This window comes from Mercenaria mercenaria, unplaced genomic scaffold, assembly GCF_021730395.1.
Source record: "Mercenaria mercenaria strain notata unplaced genomic scaffold, MADL_Memer_1 contig_3379, whole genome shotgun sequence".
NCBI lineage: Eukaryota > Metazoa > Mollusca > Bivalvia > Venerida > Veneridae > Mercenaria > Mercenaria mercenaria.
The window spans coordinates 34,375-62,110 of NW_026461509.1; the positions used below are offsets into that span (position 1 = coordinate 34,375).

At 34.6% G+C, this 27,736-nt stretch overlaps 1 protein-coding gene across 1 annotated transcript; it reads left to right on the forward strand.

Moving 5' to 3' along the window:
- Positions 1 to 2,746: 2,746 nt before the first annotated feature.
- LOC128553007 (heat shock 70 kDa protein 12B-like) lies at positions 2,747 to 27,736 on the forward strand. The gene is made up of 3 exons (XM_053534111.1): positions 2,747 to 2,881; positions 26,536 to 26,848; positions 27,422 to 27,736. The coding sequence occupies exons 2-3, from the start codon at positions 26,561 to 26,563 to the stop codon at positions 27,557 to 27,559; spliced, it is 426 nt and encodes a 141-aa protein (XP_053390086.1). The 5' UTR covers positions 2,747 to 2,881; positions 26,536 to 26,560; the 3' UTR covers positions 27,560 to 27,736.

Here is a 27,736-nt window from a genome sequence, read left to right on the forward strand (position 1 = left end):
TAGCTGTGCTTATGTGTAACATTATCAATATATCAAATATACAAATTATTCTGACATTTGATTTGATACAAAATTTTACAGAATGTATATCTATATGATCTCTTGGCCAAGTGGGGTAAAAAACTAAGTCACCCGATCAAGTTAAAAGAAAGGCTTGTTAATACCCTAGAGGCCGCATTTATGAACCTATCTTCATGAAACTTTGTCAGAATGTTTATCTTGATGATTCCTAGGCCGAGTTCGAAACTGGGTCATGTGGGTTTAAACATGAAGTCGTCAGCTCAAATCAAAGGAAAAGCTTAACACTCTAGAGACCATATTTATGACCATATTTTCATGAAACTGGGTTAGAATGTTTATATTGATGATTCTAAGGCCAAAAATTTACAGGTGAGCGACACAGGGTCATCATGACCCTTTTTTTTAATTATGAAACAGGGTCAAGAGTTCGAAGGATGTGACGATCGCTGAAACATTTGATCATTTTATAAGATCAGCTACGGTAAAAATAAAATTATTTTACTTATTCCTAGTATATGTCAATAATGATTGCTACGAGTCTGAGTGAACTGACATTGACTTAGTATATTTGCGGCGTTTTTAAATTTCTAGTCATAAAGTTTGGCATATAAACAATTTTAAGCTGTCGTTTATTGTAATTATTATATCTAAACCATTTGTGGTTGAAGGAATTTCATTTAATTCACATTATCATGCATGGGAATCGAGTATATTTAAGGTAGAGACTGCGGATATTTAATTCATCCCAAGCGTTTGTTTTTTGGCTGTATTTTATCCAAGTCAAAACTAACTTGCGTGTTTTGTACACGAATGCTCTGTTAGCTACTATGATTTATAATACACAAAAGGAAAACTATGAGGTAAGGAGAAAGCTTTTTCGTAAGAATTCCCGTGTAACTGAATCAATAAAGGGCGTAGAAATTTACAAATTAATAACAATCTGAATAAATTACTTTTGTATCCTAAAACTTTTTGAAAACACAAATATGTCATTTAAATATTTAATTAACAGCAATGTAAAAAGAATATTAGGTTACTATCTTTCTTAAGTTTTCCGCCTCCTGTCCGAAAGGTTTATCCCCTTCGGTTAAGCTCGGGGTAGTTAAACGCTTCTCCAACTTGGCGGATAAAGTTAAGTAAAGAAAGACTCACATTAACTAATATTCTCTGTATATGTTCGTTTCAGGTAAGGTCACCATTGGGAAGTGAGAACATTTTAAAGTGTAATAATACTTTCGAAATATACTGTGTCTACGATAAAATTTAAAGAGAATTTCTAAATTCTATTTTCTATTCTCTATAGCATTATTCTATTCCCTATAGAATTTCTGCTGTGTATTGGCTACAAAATACGAGGCAATAGTATTATACGGGGCCACATATCAAAACATGATAAATATGCACAAATGTTAAGACCAAATACTTTAAGCATTTTATAGAACTATACTTTTTTCTCTCATCGAATATAAAATACCTTTTTAATCTTTTTAATAATTTGTCATCTATATGGTATATGGTATTTCCTCTGTGTATATGTTTGATACTTTTGTGACGTTTGCACAAACCATTAAACCATTTGTTCACAATATTTTCAAGGGTCCTTTTTCGGTCAGCAGATAAGTGCTTGATGACAATGTCACAGTGTCCTTATGTCTATTCATATCTTGTTTATCTTTAAGTATTCTGCATATTTTGTTATGTCCTCTTTGTACCATGTACTTGTATTTGTCTACTGTGTTATATTTTATTTCGTGTATAATAAACACCCGATAGAAAATCCGACTCAAAAATTCACATATTTAATGTCTCACTTTATAAGCCACAGTTTGATTACAATCATTTCTTCATTCATCTGTCATTAAGTCATTCCACCAGTGATTCCATCTTCCTTCTCATTTCAACCACCATTCATACATTCATTCACCTGGCTGCTAATAGTTTGGTGATGGGCCTCAGGTTTGTTAGAAGGGGCATTTAGTACATTCATACAATTTAAGAAAATGCGTGCGCGTAGTATGTTTCTTTGCGATTATAGTCCACTGTAATCTGGGACATGAGTTATAATCTTATTACACGTTTCTGTTCGTAAAAAGTAGACACTTATAAATTTAAGCAGATTTTGTTCAATTGTGCGAGCTCAAGTTAAAAACTTAAACAAGTTATTTGTTTCTGAACATAAATACGAGCGGCAAATCACAACACAACATTTTAATATTGTGCAACAAGTGGATGAAAACTTTTGGGTTCTTCAAACATTTCTTTTAAAACAACAGGCGATAATAGTTGGTAAGAAATACATATTTGATCGAGTTTAAAGGGATATTAAAGAAGATATACCTTTATTTACAACTATTGTTTTAAATGTGGGATTATTTGAACAGCTCACAAAACAATTTTATATACTTTTAGTAAGAAGTATAAGATTAAGTAATGCGAGCAGAGCGAACAGTTGTTAGATATACTTGCGAGTTTTAAAGTTTATTCAGTTTCCCACCCCCAGCTTTTTCACTGTCTTGTCTGATTTTTTGTTTCACCAGCTAGCCCGACATTTGAAAATGTATCAATTTTCCCAAACTCGTCAAGGTTTATTGCAAACCTTTTGTAAACATGTATATAGTCACATATATATTACGTATCTAACACATTATCTAATCGTTGTTTTGTTTGCACCTTAAAAGATAGTAACTTTGATCACATGACATTACAAAGTCAATGACAGGCAGTCGATCGAGAGCATTTAATGTGTATGGTAAAACTTTGTATTTTTTCCTTTTGAAGAAATAAATACTAGTATTGCTTTCGGTGTAATGGAAATGATCTAATTCGGATATTCACGAAAGGATAGGGAAGTACATAAAATGTAAGACATTTTCATAATCTAAATTTTAGTTCTTTTTGAAAAAATGTTAACTGATGTTACTTAAAATCCTACATACATATTATATAATATAAGTCGTTCCATGAGAAAACCTGTGTGACAGGTATCTAAAGAAAATCAAATTCTACCATATTTTATAAATAAATGTCATTTGTGTTGTCGTGGCGACCCATGCATCATGAAACTATAGAGGCGTGTACTGTGTAGATAAAAGGCCGTGATGAAACCAAAAATATACAGTTAAGTAATATTTTCAGTAAAATCATCTTAAACTGTTACTTAAATTTTTAAAATTCAAAGGTATGATGTTTAGTAAGTGATATGCAATATTTGTTGCTTAATGACTTGAAAAAGACAACCCCTATGCGCTGCTACCTCATACTGCTTTCATGACGTTCTTAAAGTCATGTCTAAAAATGCCTTGGGTGACTTACTTAAAAACTCTTGCAATTGTGAAGATTATTACTGCCAATAGATTTGAAAGATAACAGAATGTTCTTTATGAATATTTTGTTATCTCAGTTTTGATTTTTTTGGTCACTTATACAGGATTTCTCATGGAACGGCCTATATATACAAAATGCAAAGAGAAAATCCTTATTTTGTCAAGATTTATTTCTCAATGGATGATTTTTTACAACATAAAACGTCGACAACAAAAATGTCTTTAAAAGGCAGCTCACTATAGTCAAGAAAAGACAAATATTAACAGTTGATATGCATCATCAAAGGTGGGGATCTATCCTTTATGCCAATATGCAATGAATGATAATCTTACATCTAGGAAAAAACTGAAATACATATCCATTGATTAACAATGATCAGTATAATATTATGTTGAATGTCAGTCTTATAGTCAAAAAGTAATGGCACAATAACTAGCATAATAATAATAATAGCACGCTGAATGTCAGCCTTATAGTTAAAAGTAATGATATCAATATATTTATATTTACATGTGAAGTATCAGTACAGCATTTATAAATGTATGTTGAATGTCATTCTAACAATTAAGAAGTATGAGAAATATCTATTATAACAATGACTACCAAATGTTGAACATCATTTTTACAATGAAACTGTAATGACATATCTATCAAGACAACAAAAATGACTGGCACATGTTGAACTATCTACAACTATAGGTATACTGAGCATACCAGGGATGGGAGGGAGGGTTTGAAGTTCTTGATAATTTGCGCTTAAGCTTTTCGTGCTCCGCAATTGAATAATATTAAAACCCGTACCGTCCAGTACTTGCATAAATATATTTATTTTTCAATAAATCTGTATTTATGCAAGCTCCGTAGCATTAGCTCCATATAACCAAGGTATATATCTTACACTCACTTTATGAGCTCTGTTTGATGATGTAGTAAATCAAATCAAAACCCAACACGTATCTTTGATTGAAATCTGTTATTTAATATCTAAATGACGAATTTGAAAACACAATTAACAATAAATGGTTCTGTTACAGCATCATACATAATATGTGATAGGTGACTAATTTTATCAAGAAAAGACAAATATTAACAGTTGATATGCATCATCAAAGGTGGGGATCTAACCTTTATGCCACATATTGCAAAAACATAATAAATGGATTTCATTTATTAAGTTATTAGCAATAACCCCATCCGAAGTTCAAATGTATAGTCATCAATCCTGGTGTTTTAATCGTTTCTCAAGAGCGCAATTAATCTTATATTACCGTTTCCACCTCATTTGACTCATTGAAATGTGTACCAGTAAAATGTCAGAATTAGATCAGTGTCTACTTCCTTTGTTTCACAAATGATACCGTTTGTTGCGCTGAACGTATAAAATTCTCATCTTTAAGTTTAGCAAATATTGTATCTGTGAAACTCCCATTCCTATATCGTGTCAAATTCCAACCAAATATGAAAGAGGATAGTTCTTCACTTGTAGGGAGAGTTCTTTATCCCGATGATCATTCTCTACAGATGTTATAAGTCCAATAGTACTATTTCAACGACACAGCCAAAACTATTTAAAGAATATTTAACTCTTTATTTTTCAAAATATTCTGCAACCTCAATTGAAATCTGAATCATGTGCTTCATTGAAATATCTTCCAAACTTCGTAAAAAATTCTAACACTCAAGAAATTTACGTCTTTTGAATAATTTGACCACCAGGCTAGTCATTGTCAACCTTCAGTCTGCACACAGAAGTAATAATTACTGACAAAACACATATCACAGCCATTTTAACAATTCAAACCTGATGGAGCTCTGGAACATCAAATGAATGTTATTATGCCAATAGCGGCCTTCCTTTAGGGGTTTTAACATGCCTGCAACTTAAACTTGACAACAGACCTAAGCAAATGGCACAAGTTATGATCTCCGCTGAAGTCGATGATAAACTAATTTGTAAAACTTTGCTAGACCCCTCGTCTGAGTTATATGATGGAGTGCCTCTCTGAACATTTTGCGCACAGTTTAGTACACCAAACGAATTCCACGAGTAAGTTGGATAGTTTCTTCACATGAAATACTCTACATCGTAAATAGCGTTTCGGATACGAGGTTATGTGAAGTAGTTCGATCACTGAATAGCGACCTAAAGGCACTTAAAACTTAAAAACAGACCCGGCTCCGGGGCTAGAGGCGGGGGCACCAGTTTAGAACGAAGTCGTCATTAGCGAGACGCATAACTCCGAGCGGGAGTAGGTAAAGGAGAGGTCCCCTCTGTTTGTGTAAAGTGCGGGGGGGAGGGGTCAGGTGGTCTCCCCATGGAAGGTTTTGAAATATCGTTATGAAATGGTGGCTTATGGTGTACATTTAGTAAAAGTTTTAGAGGTATTGGAGAGGATAATCCCATCATTTTAGGTGTGTGTGTGTGTGTGTGTGAGGAGGGGGGGGGGGGGGGGGGGAGAGAGAGAGAGAGAGAGAGAGAGATCATGGTATTCTCCCAATGGCAGCTTTGAAAAATCGGTATGAAATGGTGGCTTTTCTGGTGATTTTTGTTTTAAATCTAAATGTACTTGAGGGGATACTCCCATCATTTAAGGGGCTCAGGTGTCTCTCCCTGAAATATTTTAATTGTTGGTATAAAATATTGGCTTCAGGTGCATTTTTGTCTGAATTATGAGGGAGGGAGGGTAATTCATTCGTTTTAGAAGTCCCCGGGTGTTCTCCCTCTGTATAATTTGAAACAGAGGTATGAAATGGTGACCTCTGGTGCACTTTTGGTCTGCATTTTTAGAAAATACTATTCCTTTGCTAAAGTAGTTGGGTGCAACTTTGACGAGTACAGGTCACTCATCAGTCAACTGCGGAGGTGTGTGTGTGTGGGGTGGGTGGGAGGGAAGCTAAACATTGCATCCGCGGTTTAAACATATGCATTACTTTATTACTTTAGACGACTTTTACGGCCTTCGGGTTAAGCTCAGAAAATTTTGAGAGAAAAAAAGAAAACCATATCAGTTAAGTATGTGAAACCAGTATCATTAATAATTTTGTTGTTAACTTCTTAACTAACGTTCCTCTACATAATGTACAAATTCATCGAGTGCTTTTAAAAACAAGCACTGTCAAGAAGGCACGAAATCGCAACAATTATAAAAATGACCGACAACTAAAACTGAAACTACTTTCTGTCTGACTGCCCAGCTGTATTCATTTGCTTGTTTTTACCTCGTTGTGTACATGTAATACTTTAAATTTCTGTACAAGACAGATGATAGGCCACTTCAGTAAGTTTTGATCTAGTGATTCAAGGGACACTCGGTTCAGTATTTTTTGTGTGTAGTGAGTCAAGCGCTCGGTGTAGACCAATCCGTTTCCGGACGATAACTCAAGAACGCTTGGGCCTACGATCATGAATGTTGATAGGAAGGTTGGTACTCACCTGCAGATGACCCCTATTGGTTTTGAGATCTGTATGTCAAAGGTCAAGGTCACAGTGACCCTGAACAGTTAAACGGTTTTCGGATGATAACTTAAGAACGCTTGGACCAAGGATCATGAAAGTTGATAAGGAAGTTGTTCATGACCAGCAAATGACACCTATTGATTTTGAGGTCAGTATTTAAAGTTCTAGGTCACAGTGACCTGGAACAGTTAAACAGTTTCCGGAAGATAACTCGAGATTGCTTGGGCCTAGGATCGTGTAAGTTTAAAGGGAGATTGGTTATGACCAGCAGATGACCCCTCTCGATTTTGAGGTCAGTAGGTCAAAGGTCAAGGTCACAGTGACCAGGAACAGTAAATCGGTTTCCAAGCGATAACTCAAGAACGCTTGGGCCTAGGATCAGAAAAATTGATAGGAAGATTGATCATGACCAGCAGATGGCTCCTATAGATTTTGAGGTTATTTGGTCAAAGTTCAAGGTCAGATTAGCTAGGAACAGTTAAACGGTTTCTGGACGATAACTTGAGATCGCTAGGGTCAAGAGTCATGAAAGATAATAGAGAGGTTCATTATGACCAGCAGATGACCCCTATTGATTTTAAGGTTAGTAGGTCAAAGGTCAAGGTTACAGTGACCCGGAACATTTAAACCATTTCAAGACAATAACATGAAAACGCTTGGCCCTAGGATCATGAAACGTGATAGAAAAGTTGGTCATGACCTGTAGATGACTCCTTTTGAGGTCTGTAGGCTAAAGGTCAAGGTCACATTGACAGTTAAACGGAACAGTTAAACCCTTTACGGACGATACCTTGAGAACGCTTGGGCCTAGGATCACTAAACTTAATAGGGAGGTTGATCATGACCAGCAGATTGCCCCTGTTGGTTTTGAGGTCAATAGGTCAAAAGTCAATGTCACATTGAACCAGAACAGTAGAACTTTTGTTTACAGTGAGCAAATAATTTCTGTTCCTTGTGCAATTACTGAATGCATCCAGGGGGGCATTTCGTGTTCGACGAGCACTTGTCATGTTTAGTAAGTCAAGCGCCACTGGATTCAGTAATCCAAGAACCATAATTCCGAAGTGCCTGGGCCGATTTGGGTAGTTATCGAACTTGGCCGAGGACTTATTGACAAACACATTTTGTTCAAGTTTGAGGTAGATCGGAAGAAAAATATTCGACCTAGATTGCGGACAAGATTTGTGACAGATGGACGGACGCTCACGCACAAAGGCAGACATGAGTAAATCAGCATGTCTCCCACAACAGTGATGTGGGAGACATTACAAGTGTTAATTGAAATGAAACAACAATGTAATAATCATAGTCGTCAAAGAAGGGTCATAACACCAGACAAAATAATCGACATAAAAGTAAGGACAGCATGCACATGTCCACTTCATGTTGTCGATGTATACCAAGTATCAGTTCAGTTGGATGGAAGCTGTAGGCCTTTTGTTCACAATGTGATGATTTTATTTCGAGGTCAAAAAGAGCAACAACTCCAGAAAAAATATCCAAAAAATAATTGGTCATAAAGGCCCCGATACAATGCTCATGCCCCCTTCATGTTGATGATGTAAACATAGTTTTATATGAATTTGATAGTAACTGTATGGGTTAAGTTCTTTCGCACCTCGGAAATTAAAGGAGTTTATTATATATCAACAGCATCCCTATTGATATAAATACACTGTAAAAGTTTTCATAACTTGGTAAACTGATTTCATTAACCCCGTGTAAAGAGAGCCTCTATGTATAACACTGATCTTATGGCTAGAAGTCTGAGTCATAAATTTTACATGCGATCTTGTTATAATGAATATTTATGCAACGTTATGAGATCTCCAACTCATTCATAAAAAGATACAGACAGAATAAAAAAAACTTTGACAACTTATTGTGACCTTGACTATTATTTGAATCTAGCATGTGTCACATCGAATGGTATCATTTAATGATCGTGCAAAGAACAGTTGTTCTATGTGCTGCCATTTGAAAACTATATTCTTTCGGAGGAATGTGAAACCTATGGTGTTTATCAAAAAATCGATTAAGCCGAAATTCCTATATGAATTATTGTGGTTTCTCTGGACGGAATTGTTTTCGACAATCCGTCCAAAAATGTCTTCATTAAGAAGTGGTAAAAAAGTATTCCACACAAATGATGAAATTTATTTGTCTTCATGTCTTCATACATCTTCAATTTCAACTAACACGTGGTGCTATGCACATAATCACTTCATGTTGATAATATATACTAAGGTTTGTTTGAATGGTTTGAAACTGAGTACACAATGTAAAAGTGTATTTGTGATATTTCAAAGTCCATGGCATAACTCAAGAAAAATAACCTGAAATGAAAGTAAAGTAATATGTGCAAGCCTACTTCACGCTGTTAATTTCATATTAGCTTATATTTCCATTGTATGAAACGTAATAGAAAAAGGCCCAGAAATCTAAATTATCGTAATGATGGAAAATGTAGATGTTTAGTATATACATGAAAGGATTCCATAAAAGTAGAGCTAAACTATCCTGTATCTTTCTGTGGTCTACTGTTCAAGGTCTAGTTCAAAGCTCCATAAAGCTGCATTGAGTGTTTTATTCACCATATCATACTGTAACTGAAATAAACAAGAGGGCCCTGAAGACCCTGTATCGGTCACCTGAAGAAAGTAGGTAAGTAGGTCACATTCATGGTCACTGAAGTCATTTTTAAAATCGGTGTTCAAAACTGTATATGTCATCCAAACTTCAAGGCTGTATCTTAAACAAAAGGGTCATGATGACCCTGAATCGCTCACCAGAGTTATATGAGCTACATGTTTCAAATGTCAAACTGATGATTTTTAGAAATTTTTTGGAAGATTTTCCAGTGTACAATCAAGTAACCCCTGGAGCGGGGCCAATTTTACCCCAAGGCTCATGATTTGAACAAAGTTTGTAGAAGTCTACTAGACAATGTTACATATCAAATATCTAAGATCTAGGCCTTCTGGTTTATTTTTAGCAAATTTATGAAGATTTCCCTATGTACAATCAAGTAACCCCTGGGGCTGGGCCAATTTGACCCTTGGAGTCAAGATTTGAACAACGTTTGTAGAGGTCCACTAGGCAATGCTACATGTCTAATATCTAAGCTCTAGGTCTTTTGGGTTTTTTTTAGAAAATTTTAAAGATTTTTCTATGTACAATCAAGTAACCCCATGGGGCGGGGTCAATTTGACCCTGGAGGTCATGATTTGAACAAATTTTGTAGAAGTCTACTAGGCAATGCCACATGTCAAATATCTAAGATCTAGGCCTTCTGGTTTATTAGTCCCCTACTGGTTGAAAACCAGTTTCGGGGACTATAGGAATGCGCTTTTCCGTCATTCCGTCATTCTGTCATTCCGTCATTCTGTCATTCCGTCCGTCCGCAATTTCGTGTCCGGTCCATAACTCTTTTATCCATGAAGGGATTTTAATATTACTTGGCACAAATGTTCCCCATGATGAGACGACGTGTCATGCGCCAAACCCGGACCCCTAGCTTAAAGGTCAAGGTCACAATTGGAGGTCAAAGGTCAACAGGGCTTTTTTCCTGTCCGGTCCATAACTCTCCCATCCATGAAGGGATTTTAATATCACATGGCACAATTGTACCTCATAATAAGATGATGTGTCATGCACAACTTTCAGACCCCTAGCTCAAAGGTCAAGGTCACACTTAGCAGTCAAATGTTAACCTGGCTTGAACAGGGTCTGTTTCGTGTCCGGTCCATAACTCTTTCATCCATGAAGGGATTTTAATATTACTTGGCAAAAAAGTTCCCCATGATGAGGTGATGTGTCGTGCGGAAAACCCGCACCCCTAGCTCAAAGGTCAAGGTCACAATTTGAGGTCAAACGTCAACAGGGCTTTTTTCCTGTCCGGTCCATAACTCTCCCATCTATGAAGGGATTTTAATATCAGTTGGTATAATTGTACCTCATAATAAGACGATGTGTTGTGTACAACTTTCAGACCCCTAGCTCAAAGGTCAAGGTCACACTTAGCAGTCAAATGTTAACATGGCATGAACAGGGTCTGTTTCCTGTCCGGTCTATAACTCTGTCATCCATGAAGGGATTTTGATATTACTTGGCACAAATGTTCCCCATTATGAGGCAACATGTCATGCGCAAAACCCGGACCCCTAGCTCAAAGGTCAAGGTAACAATTGGAGGCCAAAGGTCAATAGGGTTTTTTTCCTGTCCGGTCCAGAACTTTGTCATCCATCAAAGGATTACAATATAACTTGGCATAAATTTTCCCCATGATGAGACGATGTGTCATGCGCAACACCCAGAACCCTAGCTTAAAGGTCAAGGTCACACTTTGAGATCAAAGGTCAATAAGATTTTTTTCCTGTCCGGTCTATAGCTTTGTAATGCAAAACAGGATTTAAATATCAGTTAGCACAAACATTTCCCTGGATGAGACAACACGTTGTGAGCAAAGCCCCGGCTCTAGGTCTAAGGTCAAGGTCATACTTAGAGGTCAAAGGTCAAATTCAAGAATGACTTTGTCTGGAGCATTTCTTCTTTATGCATTGAGGGATTGTAGTGTAACTTGGCACAAATGTTCACCACCATGAGACGAATTGTCACACGCCAGAACCAGGTCCCTAGGTCTAAGGTCAAGGTCATACTTAGAGGTTAAAGGTCAAATTCAAGAATGAGTTTGTCCGGAGCATTTCTTCTTCATGCATGGAGGGATTTTGATGTAACTTGGTAGAAATGTTCACCACTATGAGGCACACTTTTTTTAGAATTTTGTCCCTTTGTTGTTACTATAAATAGATTATATTGTAACTTTTTTATTACTGGCCGTAGGGAAAAATTGAGACCACTTTTCTGTGGTACAACATGCACAGTACATCCAAATTTTAGGTGTATTTTGATCTATCTCTACCTGGTAAAGAGTTTCTTGTGGACTTAAATTTTATAGATTTTTTTTTTTTTTTAGGGTTTATTTCACTTTGTCGTTACTATAAATAACTTTTATGATAATTTTTTGTATAATCGACCAAAAAAAAAATCCAAATGAAAACAACTGTACGTTTTTATATATGCAAATTTTAATCCAAGTGCTTTGTTATATTATATTGTATATATAGTACAATATTGTTTATACATCATTGACAGATATCAGTTCATTATGTTATACTGCAGTAGAGAAAATTAGGTGCCTTCCAGTAGGGGACTTTGTATTGCATGGCAATATTTCATTCACTTGTTTTTAGAAATTTTTTACAATCAAGTAACCCCTGGAGCGGGGCCAATTTTACCCCAAGGGTCATGATTTGAACAAAGTTTGTAGAAGTCTACTAGACAATGTTACATATCAAATATCTAAGATCTAGGCCTTCTGGTTTATTTTTAGCAAATTTATGAAGATTTCCCTATCTACAATCAAGTAACCCCTGGGGCTGGGCCAATTTGACCCTTGGGGGTCAAGATTTGAACAACTTTTGTAGAGGTCCACTAGGCAATGCTACATGTCTAATATCTAAGCTCTAGGTCTTCTGGGGTTTTTTTTAGAAAATTTTAAAGATTTTTCTATGTACAATCAAGTAACCCCATGGGGCGGGGTCAATTTGACCCTGGAGGTCATGATTTGAACAAATTTTGTAGAAGTCTACTAGGCAATGCCACATGTCAAATATCTAAGATCTAGGCCTTCTGGTTTATTTTTAGATTTTTTTTTGAAGATTTTCCTATGTAAAATCAAGTGACCCCTGGGGCGGTGTCAATTTTGACCCCGAGGGTCATGATTTGAACAATTTTTGTAGAAGTCCACTAAGCAATGCTACATGTGAAATATCTAAGATCTAGGCCTTCTGGTTTATTTTTAGAAATTTTTTGAAGATTTTCCTATGTAAAATCAAGTGACCCCTGGGGCGGGGTCAATTTTGACCCCGGCGTCATGATTTGAACAAATTTTGTAGAAGTCCACTAGGTAATGCTACATGTCAAATATCTAAGCTCTAGGCCTTCTGGTTTATTTTTAGAAAATTCTGAAGATTTTTCTATGTACAATCAAGAAACCCCATGGGGCGGGGTCAATTTGACTCCGGAGGTCATGATTTGAACAAATTTTGTAGAAATCTACTAGGCAATGCTACGTGTCAAATATCTAGGTCTTCTGGTTTGTTTTTAGAAAATTTTTGAAGATTTTCCTATGTAAAATCAAGTGATCCCTGGGGCGGGGTCATGATTTGAACAAATTTTGTAGAGGTCTACTAGGCAATGCTACACTTGAAATATCTAAGCTCTAGGCCTTCAGGATTATTTTTAGAAATTTTTTGAAGCTTTTCCTATGTAAAATCAAGTAACCCCTGGGGCGGGGACAATTTTGACCCCGGGGTCATGATTTGAATAATTTTAGTAGATGTCCATTAGGCAATGCTACATGTCAACTATCTAAGCTCTAGGGCTTCTGGTCTTTGAGAAGAAGATTTTTTAAGATTTTCCTATGTAAAATCAAGTGACCCCTGGGGCGGGGTCAATTTTGATCCCGGGGTCATGATTTGTACAAACTTGGTAGAGGTCCACTAGGCAATGCTTCACACCAAATATCTAAGCTCTAGGGCTTCTGGTTTCTGAGAAGAAGATTTTTAAAGTTTTTCCTTTTGGTTGCCATGGCAACCAGAGTTCTGCATGGAATTCAATTCTTTGAATATGTTTTGTAGAGCTTCACCCAAGGAACATTCCTGTGAAGTTTGGATGAAATTGACCTAGCGGTTTATGAGGAGATGTCATTTAAAGTAAAAGTTTACGGACGGACGACGTACAGTGACTGATCCTAATAGCTCACCCTGAGCCTTTGGCTCTGGTGAGCTAAAAACAAAAAGGTAGGTGAAAAAGTCACAATCCACATGACCCAGATTCAAACTTCCTCCAAAGATCCTCAATATTCTCGCCAAATTACATGAAGATACAGTCATAAATGTGGCCTCTAGAGTGTTAACAAGCTTTTCCTTTGATTTGACCTGGTGACCTGATTTTTGACCCCATTGAACTTGACCGAAAGATCATCAAGATTAACTTTCTGACAAAGTTTCATATAGATATTTTAATAAATGTTGCATCTAGAGTGTTAACAAGCTTTACATTTAATTTGCCCTGGTGACTTAGTGTTTTAACCCCATCTGACCAAAATTTGAACTTGACTTAAAGATCAGCAAGAATAACATTCTGACCAGGTTTCACTAAGATAATTTGACCTAGTGACCTTTTTTTTATATCCCACCGGACCCAGATTTCAACTTGACTTAAAATCAATAAGATTTAACATTCTGACAAAGTTTCACTATGGTATAGTCTTTTCTTTGATTTGACCTGGTGATCCAGTTTCTAATGCTACCTGATCCAGATTTCAACGTGACGAAAATATCATCAAGATCAACATTCTGACCAAATTTCATAGAGATATTATCATAAATGTGGCTTCTAATGTTAACAAGCTTTACGTTTGATTTAACCTGATGACCTAGTTTCTTACTCCACCTTACCTTGATTTGAACTTAACCTAAAGATCATCAAGCTTAATATTCTGGTAAAGTTCCATAGAGATATGGTCATAAATGTGGCCTCTAGAGTGTTATCTAGCTTCACATTTAATTGATCTGGTGCCCTAGTTTTGATCACAACTGACATAGGTTTGAACTTGTCTAAAGATCATCCAGTTTAACATTCTGACCAAGTTTCGCTAAGATATGGTCATAAATGTGGCCTCTAGAGTGTTAACTAACTTTTCCTTTGATTTGACCTGGTGACTTATTTTCTGACCCCACCAGGCCAAGATTTGAAACTGACCTAAAAATCATCAAGATTAACATTCTGAACAATTTTCATTATGGTATAGTCATAAAATGGCCTTTGAAGTGTTATCTAGCTTTTCACTTGATTTGACATGGTGACCTCACCTAACCCAGATTTCAATTTTATCTAAAAGTCATCAAGATTAACACTCTGAGCAAGTTTCACTATGGTAAAGTCGTAAATGTGGCCTCTAAAGTGTTAACTAGCTTTTCCTTTGATTTGACATGGTGACCTAAAGACCATTAAGATTAACATTCTGGCGAGGTCTCATGAAGATACAGTCATATTCGGACCTCAAGAGTGTTAACAAGTTTTTCCATTGAATTGACCTGGGATCTAGATTTAGACCCCGACTAACTCATATTCAAACTTGACCTAAAATCATCAAGGTTAACATTCTGACAAAGTTTCATGATAATACAGTCTTAAATGTGGCCTCTAGAGTGTTAACAAGCCTTTCGTTTGAGCTGACCTCGTGTCCTGGTTTTTAACCATAGATAAATCAATATCAAACTAATCCAAGATGTCTTTGAGAGTAACATTCAGACAAAGTTTCATGAAGATTGGACCAAAATTGTGACCTCTAGAGCGTTAAAAGTCAAATTGTTGACGACGGCCGGACGACGAACGACGGACATGGACACAGGGCGATAACAAAAGTTCACCTTTGAGCACTTCGTGCTCAGGTGAGCTGAAAACCAACGTGCGTATATATATATATATATAATATATATATATATATATATATATATATATATATATATATATATATATATATATATATATATACTTACTTTCGCAATTAGCAGTATTTTCTCTTTAAAATTCAATTGCTGACACTGTTTTCTTTTTGAGAAATACATAAATCTAAAATCAATTGTTATATACATTCATAGACATTTATACCACCTATAATTTTCATATATTTCTTTAAGAATACGCTGAAATTAAAGCAATAAACTATACATTCAATTTATTCAGCATCTTAATAACAATATGGGCGGTTCCATTTCATTATAATATTTGAGTAACAACAATAGTTTGAATAACAACACCCACACTTTCCAAATCACACTTTCAATCAGTATCTCACATGTCCGCAGTTCAGAATTAAAACTGCCCAAAAACGGCTACGCATCAAAATGATATATCTCTGAATGGCGCCTTATATTGGATATTCTGCCACTTGTCATTTTCAAGATCATGTAGACACAATTGCTGTGGCAAACGCCGAATTCTTCCTTTAGATAACTCCTAAATAATATTAATTTGACAAAACGAAAGTGTGACTGAAAAGTACAGGTTTTGTTATTCAAACTATTGTTGTTCTCAGGTCTCAAATGTTCTGATGAAATGAAACTGTCCGAATTGTTGTTAAGATGTTGAATAAATTGATTGTATACTTTATTATTTTTTTCAGCTTATTCTTAAAGAAATATATAAAATCATAGGTGATCGATTATAAATGTCTATGAGTGAGGTTTGTTTGATAAATGCTAAATGTTACATTTATTTTCAAAACACTGACAGCTACCTTTTTAAAAATGATGTATACATATGCCTAAGGAAGTCTTCTTTTTAGCTCACATGTCACAAAGTGACAAGGTGAGCTTTTGTGATCGCGCAGCGTCCGTCGTCCGTCATCCGTCGTCCGTCTGTGCGTCCGTAAACTTTTGCTTGTGACCACTCTTTTTTCATGGGATCTTTATGAAAATTGGTCAGAATGTTCATCTTGATGATATCTAGGTCAAGTTCGAAACTGGGTCAACTGCAGTCAAAAACTAGGTCAGTAGGTGTAAAAAAAGAAAAACCTTGTGTACTTTTAGAGGTCATACTTTTCAATGGATCTTCATGAAAATTAGTCAGAATGTTCACTTGATGATGTCTAGGTCAAATTCGAAACTGGGTCACGTGCCTTCAAAACCTAGGTCAAATAATAAAGAAAACCTTGTGACCTCTCTAGAGGCCATATTTTTCATGGGATCTGTATGAAAGTTGGTCTGAATGTTCATCTTGATGATATCTTGGTCAAGTTCGAAACTGGGTCAATGCAGTCAAAAACTAGGTCAGTAGGGTCTAAAAATAGAAAAACCTTGTGACCTCTCTAGACGTCATACTTTTGAATGGATCTTCATAGAAATTGGTCAGAAGGTTCACCTTGATGATATCTAGGTCAAGTTCGAAACTGGGTCACGTGCTTCAATAACTAGGTCAGTAGGTCAAGTAATAAAAATCCTTGTGACCTCTCTAGGGTCCATATTTTTCATGGGATCTGTATGAAAATTGGTCTGAATGTTTATCTTGATGATATCTAGGTAAATGTCGAAACTGGGTTACGTGCGGTCAAAAACTAGGTCAGTAGGTCTAAAAATAGAAAAACATTGTGACCTCTCTAGAGGCCATATTTTTCATGAGATCTTCATGAAAATTGGTGAGAATGTTTATCTTGATGATATCTAGGTCAGGTTCAAAACTGGATCACGTGCCTTTAAAAACTAGGTCATTAAATCAAATAATAGAACAACCTTGTGACCCATCTAGAGGCCATATTTTTCAATGGATCTTCATGAAAATTGGTCAGAATTTTTATCTTGATGATATCTAGGTCAGGTTCAAAATGGGTCACATGAGCTCAAAAACTAGGTCACTATGTCAAATAATAGAAAAAACAACGTCATACTCAGTTCAAAACTGGGTCTTGTGGGGACAGGTGAGCGATTCAGGACCATCATGGTCCTCTTGTTTGTAATAATAGCATTCGTGATCCCATTATTTCCTTGGATCAATTTACATCTTCATTTGAAATAAGTACAGTATAAAAAAACTATGAGTATGAAAAAATTAGCATTAACTTAGGGATTTCTAAGGAAAATTTATGTACTTTAAACCTTTACTGCTTAAATTAAGCAAGTTAATAAATCAGGTGTTATATGTTCTATTGTCAGGTAACTTCTATTTGTTGATATTTTAGTGCATGACCATGATTCATTAAAATCCTTGTCAGCTATGCAGAGGTATCCTTACTTTGGTTTTCTTACAGACATCATTTTTTTTACATACAGAAAATAATTGTATTTAAAATATTGACATTTACCTTTTTGTACTGTTGGTCGCCATAATGCATTTTTTGCTGAATAAGAATTATGCGCGTCGGTCACAGGTTCCAACAGTTTACGAATCTATGCAATTATTTCCATGGTACAGGTTTTCATTCTTATGAAACAAACACAGGATGAATCGAAGGCACGGTGAATGACGTTATTTAATAAGCAATCCTAATGTATTTTTATTCATAGCTGCCCAGCTGATTCAGCGTAAAGGCCAATTACACATGCTCTTGTTTAGAAAAGTGATTTACTGCTTTTTTCAAAGTCTAAATGCCAATTTGACAAAAAAAACCCCAAAAACTTACACGTCCTAAAGAAAAAGTACATCAATGTTTTTTTTTACTATGCCAATGACCCATTCTGATCGATTTACTGATGAAACAATGCGTCAATTACGCATCTAATGATAAACTCTGGTGGCAGTGATACACGCATACATGTATGTTCTCCATCCAGGACATAAGTTTAAATGGTTATGATCGACTGGGAAAATCGTTTCCAATTCTTGAAGTCTTGAAATACAGACGACTGATTATCAACCTTTTTCTGAACTTGTGCAAAATAATCAATGTATATATAAACATTACTTTGCGATGCATGGCTCTATGGCTGTGTTTGGGGTGCTCTGTCCTTCCGCGAAATCTACCTTGTATTGTGTTATATTAAAAGATAAATAGTAAAAAGCATGCTACTGAAAAGGCGGATCTAAAAGAAGTTTTTTTTCTGTCATAACTGTACACGATGGAAGTTCTGAAAAGAGTCTGTTGTGTGACACAATTATAGGCCATTTCGTGACTTTTCAGCTTTGATGGTGGTGGTGGTGGTGGTGGTGGTGGTGTGTGTGTGTGGGGGGGGGGGGGGGGGGGGGGGGTCCCAGGTGTCCCTCCCAGTATTATTTCAATACGTGTAGTAGTGTATTCGCTTAGGGCCATATTTTGGGTCCCGTGCGATTGGAAAAAAGATTAATAGCGACATAAACAAAATTGTTCCGTAATGTCTTAAGTTCATTCTAAGCCATGTCGCCAGTCTGAATTCTGCGACTGGACCGACTTATGACGTCATCAAAATGGCGGCCATTTAAAAAAGAATTAAATCTATCATCATCTTCAGTTGCTTACTTTTGACTCTAAAAGTGTGTATTTTTGTATTTTATATCGCAAACATACGTAATTATCTCGCATTATAATATTTTGAATAAACGGAACGTCATTTATAAAATATTAAAGATATATAATGCCACAATTTCAGATTTGAATAATGAAATTATATGAACAATTAACAATAATAACAATATTATTTACGGAATAATAAAATAAACATGTTTGTGAGTATGACGGGTAGTGTGTAAAGTTTAAATGCTACATACTCATAAATGTATAAGTAAAAATTGTATGAATATATTACGCCAATAAAAATCTGGAAATTTGTTTTGAACAAATAATTGTTGGTATATAGACATGCAATTGTGACTGCAGCATACATAGGTAGTTTACATATTTAGCCAAGTTAAGGTATAGGTCCATGTTTCTGAGAAAAAAAAATCGAACGTCATCAAATCATAGAAAGAAAGCATTGTTTTACATGGAAATTTAACAGCATATAAAACATTTATATTATTTTACAAAACCATTGTCAATTTATTCATGTATGTATTGAATTCCGGAAAGGGACTGCATGAAGGGGCCACACTTCTGGACAGTTCAGCGCCTTTAAAAATTCACCATTTTGAAACAAGCTGTTACATGCCTTCGTTTTGATGCATTTGCAACATCGTGCGAGTGTTTAAACTTTACATAACTTAGGTAAAACATTGTTTTTGACAATTGTTTACATTTATTTCTTTACAAATGACATTCTTATTCAAAAGGGGGCAACTCATTAAGAATATTTTAAATATCCAACTCTTGAGACAGAACAGTAAATCATGTATTGGACAGATAAGTTGTGTGTCAAGATGCTGTTTATTTACTAAAAAGATCTGTTATTTTGTGATATACTGCTAAACCTTAAAGATGTTTGATGAGAATTTTCTTGATTTAAATCAATATCATAATGATGAAATATTTACGTAAAAGGGACTTGAACTCACGACCCTTCAAAAATTAATGTATATTAATATAATGTTATTCTACATTTGGAATATTTCACGAATATTTCTGAATGAGTAAACTCTTTTCTTTCGAGTGAACCCTTGTCTTTCTATTTAAAATAAATGAACATAAACATAAAGATGTTCGATGAGGATTTTCTAGATTTAAATCAACATGAAATGATAAAATATTTACGTAAAAGTTGAACATAATAATTCTTTAAAGGAACTTGTAATAACACAAATGCTTTGGCGAAGTTATTTCTATTCTGTATAGTAATTAAATGTAAATCAAATTTAAACACCCGTTGATATTTAAAATTAATAACCTTTTATGACTGAAAATAATATCAATAGATTTAAAAAAATATAACCAAAATTACAATTATCTCAGACCCTTCAAAATATTGAATGTTAATATATTGTAATATAGTAGTACATGTGGACTTTTTCACGAATATTTCTGAACGAGTGAAGTCTTTCCTTTCGAGTGAAATCTTGTCTTTCTATGTAACACAAATGGACAAAACTATAGAATAAAACAGAATAATAATTATAACTATATTTGATTTCACTTTCACATTTAACAGTTACTTTCTATATTCCTTGCTGCTATTGTAACATTCATATATCGGCGCTATTGACCCATTTAAATTAATGTGTCCCGAAACACATAAACCTGTTCCGTAAAATATAAATTGTATCTTCTGAAAATTAACATGATGGAGCGTTTACAATTGTTTCAGAAGTGTTTCAGCGTCTGTCCGAAATACATCAGTAAATTTAATTTTTAACTTAACATTTCTTGAAAATGTTTCAACTTCTCTAAGACAGTTTTTTGACAGACTTGTAAAAATCTCCCCAGTATTGTTGTTAAAATATTTTTGTTTTATATCTATAAAGATGTATCAATATGTCTGATCACACCAACAATAAGCCCCAGTTGCAAAACTTTGCACGGTATCGAAACTATGTATGGTATGTTAATCGTACGGCGGCTAAATGTGTCCTAGCACTGCAACACTCTTTTCTACTGTTCAAAAACGCATTTAATGTCATGATTGTAATTTCACTGACATGGACAGACTTTGCATCTTTGTAAAGATATTGCGATAGAGCCTGACAAGTAAGGACACAGTGGACCACGCTAAAATCAAATACGAAACAATTATTGTTGCTAAAGCCATAGAGTCATGTTGATCCTTTTAGGAAAGGCCTGTTTGTTTTCTGTCAACACAGGCAATATTATATTGTTTGTAGTTGTTCAAAGGGACCAATGCTCTGTGGGTAAAAAAAATACAAACTGCATCATAAAGTCTACATCTTAATATTTCAAATATGTCTAAATTCGGCAACAATCGTAAAATATGCCAATGCGAAAAATATCCTCTACAGCTATATTCTTTTGGAAAAAATGATACTCAGCTCTTACACTTAGAGTAACAGCTACTGCTGATTATCAATTACTTCTTGTGAAGTTCATACCTATTTCTTTGCATGTTTTCTACGTTGGTTCATTCTGGGTCCTTTCGTGGAAAGCGAGAGTGGCAATTCGAACTTGTCATGGAGAGTCGCGTTCTCAACTCGTCACAGAATCATATGTACTCGACCCTTACATGTACACAAACATCCACAATTCTACTGCAGCTAATAACTAATAGCATTTACATGTTGTAGTCGGTGTATTCAACAACTAAAAGACTTCTTACACGGATAATATATTTAAGTAGACTACCTTTAACCCACCAGAAGCAGATAGCTGATAATGATATGTAGTAGCTATTCTCTTATTAGGGTGTCTAAGAATGGTCGCCATACGTTCTTTGCGTTTGACAAATTTATTTCAAGGAAGACATTTGTGATAGCAAGAATTTTGTCGTAGAATTGTTATGAAAATTCTCCAAAAGTGTTTTAAAATGTTGATTGACAGCCCTTGACTATTGATAAAATTATCCCAGTATCCCAAACTTCCAAGAGTTAAATCAGAATGCCAGACGGTGGCAAATGTTTCATCACTCAGCCGTGTTACCCATCATGAAAAGTATCCTTTTGGCAAATTGCTTGCCACAGACTGGGCTAAAATGGCCGCCAGTTTCTAAAATGATGGTAAAACGGAAGCTATGGACCATGGAAATTTTATTGCTCAAAGACTCCATTATTGTTCAATGTAGTTTTGAGATCCTATGGATACTATTAATCCTAACTTTTGAAAGGCTTCTATCAAAATAAAATATAAATATTAGAAGAAAGGTAGGGGCTTCTTTGCAGGAACGCTAATCATTACACTGAATTAAGTCCGGATATTTGAAATCACTGTGTAGTTCAACGCGGTACGAAAGCTGGCCTAGCAAATAGGTATAGGATACTGTTCATGTGTAGCAGAGAATGTTTAATTACAGGCTACATGAATATCGATATATCGAAACAGGCATATCACTTTCAGATAGTCTAAACACACATATAAAGCTACAACACTATTGTAATATGATGATATTCGTATTATTCTAATGGTATAGCTTATACGAAACAAATATATTCAACTAGAAATTAATCTGTTAAAATAAAGTGAGTGGGGTAAGATATATTTTGATTATTTCACATCATTTAATTGTTTATATACTTCAATATTATTATAACAGTGACAACAAATATTCCAGGATGGAAAATCATAGATAATAATAGTATATTGCTGTGTAACTTAAAAGCCTAGATTCACTACTATATAAGTGTACCCCCCTCCAAAATCCAAAATACAACTCCCATCTTATCTGCTGCTTATCAGCGATTATGTAACAGTAACTGATTAGAGGGCAATAGGTAGAGATAGACCCTAAAATTTTCAATGATAGTAATACATTAAATAAAATCTAGCAATTGATTTCCAAGTCCTTGAAATAACCAAAAATGATTTCACAAATGTGAAGTTTGTGATAGTTTTGTTAATATCAATATCAGAAGTTTAAATTTTCAGTTTCAAGTTATGATCCACAAAGAATGACAACTCTTGCCTTGAGCTAGTACTTATAAGCAGAGATATCTATTAGTTTACTTTCCTTGCAATTACACAATTTAATGGAAAATGAAAACTGTTTTAGACACAATATCATACTTTTTTGCACAACAAAAACATTAAGGATTATTCATTTGTGTTTGATTTACCCCTCAAAACATGGTTCCTATGATTCTGTCAACTTGCACATGGTAAACAAGCCTGTAATAAAATGAAATACAAGTAATTAATTAATTGTGCAGATAATACAGTTTTGCTTGTATCAAAATGTCACAATAGAAGCACTTTTGTAATACAGAACACCTGGTAGGATTAGTAAAGGTGCAATTATATTGATCTCTATTTCCTATGCTACAATAGGCACAGCAGGGACCCCAACTGGACCATGAAGATATATGTGCAGTGGAGTTGAAAGAAATCAATTTTTCTTCAGTGAATGTAGAATGATAATAATAATTATAATTATTTTGATATCATATAGATGATAATAATTATTACTTTAATGTTAAAATAATGATAATGATAACAATAGTCATAATGATAATCATATTAATAATTATTATTATTATCATTATTATTATATTATCATAATATTATTATTATCATTATTATTATATTATCATTATATTATTATTATTATTTTATCGTTATATTATTTTTATTATTTATTTTTTATATTATCATTATATTATTATTATTATTGTTATTATTATTATTATTATTATTATATCATTATTATATTATTATTATTATTTTTATTATTATTTTTATATTACATATAAGATGATAAAAGATACAGTAATAATATTGAAAATAATAATGATAATAAAACACAAGTACAGTAAAAACTTCCTGAGTTTTTTTGTGCTGACAAACAATGTTTTTCGAATTGGAAATCGATTTTCTTGTATTCATGTAATCAACATTATTTGAATATAGAATTATTGTGTTCAATTTATACTCAATTTTCATTTTCAGTATGTTGTATCAATTGTTAATATGCCATGTATTTGTATCAATTGTTAATATGCCATGTTCCTATTATATTTGTTAATGGCCAAAGGCATGTGTAATGCCGAATTTGCCGAATAAACCTTGAACCTTGATTATTCTAGGCCCTATACTTTTTGAGCCATGAGCATCACAAACAAAAAAAATCACTATTTTGGCTATTTCAAGGGCCATAACTCTGTAATAAGAGCTAAGATTCTCAAGAAGAAGGCCAAATGTGCAAGGTCACATCACGTTAAAGACTCCAGCAAGGTTTCCTGAACTTACATCTAATACTTTTTGAGCTAGGCATATAATAAGGTGAAAAGTGCATTCTTTTTACTATTTCAGGGGCCATAACTTTAAAAATAGGGGGTAAAGCCAGCCAAAAAACTAGAGGTGTGCAAGTTTATATCATGATAAAAACTTATGCAAGTTTTCAACCATTTATATTAAATACTTTTTGTGCTAGGTGCGTCACAAGGCGAAAATATACATTTTGACTATTTCTGGGGCCATAACTCTAGAAATAGGGGGCAGACCCAAATGAAAAATAGGAGGTGCGCAAGTTCATATCATGATAAAGACTCATGCAAGGTTTCATCAGTTTATATCAAATACTTTTCGAGCTAGGCGCGTCATGAACTTTGGACGGACGGACGCACGGATGCACGGACAAGTCCAAATCTTTATGCCCCCACCACTCAGGCGGGGGGGGAGGGGGGGGGTTGGGGAGGGGCACAAAAAAAATAAAAACTTGTCTGATCAACAAATGTTTTTCTTTACATAGAAATGCAAAAAAAAAAAAAAAACAACAAAAAAACAAACTAGTATAACCTTAAAAGTTACCAATTATTTATTAATTTAAAATAAATTACATTGTTTCCCCTTCTCACTAATTGATACACTTGTAAGGTAGACTGACTCTCCAATAAACAATGACCCTTATTTATTGGAACCATACTGTGATGGTCATTAGCCCCCAACTGTGCTGGTGAAGACAGAAATCCCTTGGCCCACTGCCAAAATCTAGGCCTTTAAGTAAATTTTAGGATACGCAAAGTTACAGTTTCAAATTTGGCCGCCATTTTGATGACGTCATTGTTCGGTCCAGTCGCGGAACTCGGACTGGCGACATGTCTTTTTGTGACCTACATACATTGTCTAACAGTTTGGTATATGTCGCCATTAATCTTTTTTCCGATCGCACGGGATTCCCGTTCTGAATACACTGTAACACTGGGTATAACTGAACCAATGACCGAAGTAACAAGCTTGATCGCTTCCTCACTTGAAGACAACACCATGAGTGAAGTTCGGACCCAAATTGGCCAGCGGCAAATGATTCAAAGTCAGCGACCTTAACCACTCGGCCAAAGAGTCTTTCCTACCAGAGCAACTCGACCTGTCAAAATACGCCAACAAACAGGAAACCATATGACAGCACAGTCATGTAAGGAGAAGATAGTCCAAATTTATTCCACTTACTTCCATATGCTATCGTGAGTTATATTCATGTGTTTAATATATCGCAGGTATTAAAGTATAAATTTAACCTTTGTGAATCCTGTCCGTGAACTGTTTCTACGTTAAGCGCGGAAAAGTATGTAATCTATAAGGTCACGTGCTTTAGCCTGATTACATTAATACGCACAAACACATTTTTGTGTGAGAAAATGCTGAAATATACAATCTATTCTGTCAATAACTTTGTGACAACTACTGTTCCTAAATATAAAATTGACACAACCTATTTCTATGTGTATTGCCCTTGTAATGATATTATGGATTTTGTTGTAGATAAACATGTCAAAAAAAAATAATGAAATGGTGATATCTGTATGAAACAAAAAAGAGAAAATAAAAAATATCTGAAATGATCGACACAAACAGGCCTTTTCATCAAATCTATTTAAAGTGGCATGCCCACAAATCGTTCGACAACAAAAAAATATTTTTTAAATATCTTGAAATAAATGCTATATTTCTTTAGAAGGCTTTAAAACTAAATTACTGACAAACTTTATGTTACGGAACACGTGAGAATTTGCAGTTTTTACTACTTTTTTTACGATAAAAATCGAAAAGCGTTTGTCACGCTTTTACTTCAGGTAAACTGTCTCGATTATAAATATCTATATTTTGAAGTCATTATTCACTACTTCAGCTATGGCGCTATTTGTTACGACGACGGGAAAATGTCTTTATTGCCGCGGCGGTCCGGGGTTCGATTCCCGACGCGGTCATCTTTTATTCTTGATTTGGAATTTTTTAAATATTTAGAAAAAAAAATTCATATTCTAATGCACATAATATGACCAAAACTTCAATTTGAAAGAAAGATTATTTTCTAGCCAAATCTGGAGGCATGCTGCTTTAAAATATGATTGCCCGCAGGAAGTAGACATTTTATTTAGTTAAGTTTTGGTCACAAGTTTAGACAGAGTACTGCTTGCGTGTAGCAGCTCTCGATTTTGTTTTTCCTATCTTCTGTCCGGATTTTCGGGTAGAATAACAAGATATATACTTCAAAAGAGAGCTAAATCATTTTCATTAGATGTTTCATTCATTAAAAAGTGTAACTCTTCAGTAACATTTGCAAAATGGTTGCAAAGACAAGCCTAAAATGTCATATTTTGGCTAAAAATGTACCTTACTAACCAAGAAATATAATTCTTATCGAACTTTCCTACATTTGTTTCAGTAATCCAGATCATTTGGTTTCAATAATGGGCGATGCCACTTTGTGTATGGTGGCGTTTGATTTTGGAACAACTTATTCTGGGTATGCCTACTCATTTTGTTCAGAGCCATTGAAAGTACACACAAACCGTTGGCAAGCAGGCGATAAGACCATTTCGTATAAAACCCCTACATGCGTGCTTCTCAATAAAGAAGAAGAATTCCACTCCTTCGGATATGACGCTGAAAATCATTTTGCTTCTCTTGCCGAAGATGACAGCCACCAAGGCTGGCTTTTATTTCGCCACTTTAAAATGAGTTTACACACTAACAGGGTAGGTAAATAAGAAATATATCAAATCAATTTGAGCTTTACTCATTCTATGTTCATACCTTTATTGCTTGAAAACATAATTATATACCTTTCATTTGCTGCATTACACGTTATGACTTTGATTTGATAATGTTGCATATCAATAATAATCAAATGATCTGAAAATATAAAAATTAACGTAAGACAAATTTTATTTGTAACAGAATATTAAAATTCTGGGACCTTTTAAAGCCGCCTGATGCTCTCATGAACAATATAAATATAAATTAGACATGTGTTAGTGCATTCCAAAAGATATAAACATGTTTATGTAAATGCCTTTGGAATTTGCTAGTAAAATCTATTAAATGTGCACGGTACTTTCATATATGACGCTCCTATTGTACCAATACCGGAATTCCATGTACCGAGAATCAACAAATTTCTTAATATGAAAGAATATTTACAATAAATGACTAATTTAATTGAAATTTATTCAAACAAAATGAACTGCAGACGTACACCCTTGAATTCCGAAATTGTTACTATTTCAATCTCTGAGAAGCTTTCTGTAAACGTAATTTTGTTTTAATAGAATTTATCAGCAGCAACAACTGTACCAGACATAAATGGAAAACAAATGCCGGCCATGGACATATTTTCAATGTCTGAAATATTTAAAAGAACATCACATGAATGTTGTACAGAAACAGAATCCAGACATTATAGATAAACATATAAAGTACGTTATAACTGTACCAGCAATATGGACAGACAGCGCCAAACATTTCATGCGGAAAGCTGCAGAGAAGGTACGTTTCTAGTATTCTATTTAAGCGACAAGTTAATAAAATCTGTAAAAAGATCCTTTGGAAGTAAAGAATGCAACCAAGAAGAATAATAGCAGACT

Coding starts and splice junctions, on each gene's coding strand:
- LOC128553007 (XM_053534111.1), top strand. CDS start 26,561: ATGGGCGATGCCACTTTGTGTATGGTGGCGTTTGATTTTGGAACAACT. Junction 26,849..27,421: donor TGAGTTTACACACTAACAGG/GTAGGTAAATAA, acceptor TTGTTTTAATAG/AATTTATCAGCAGCAACAAC.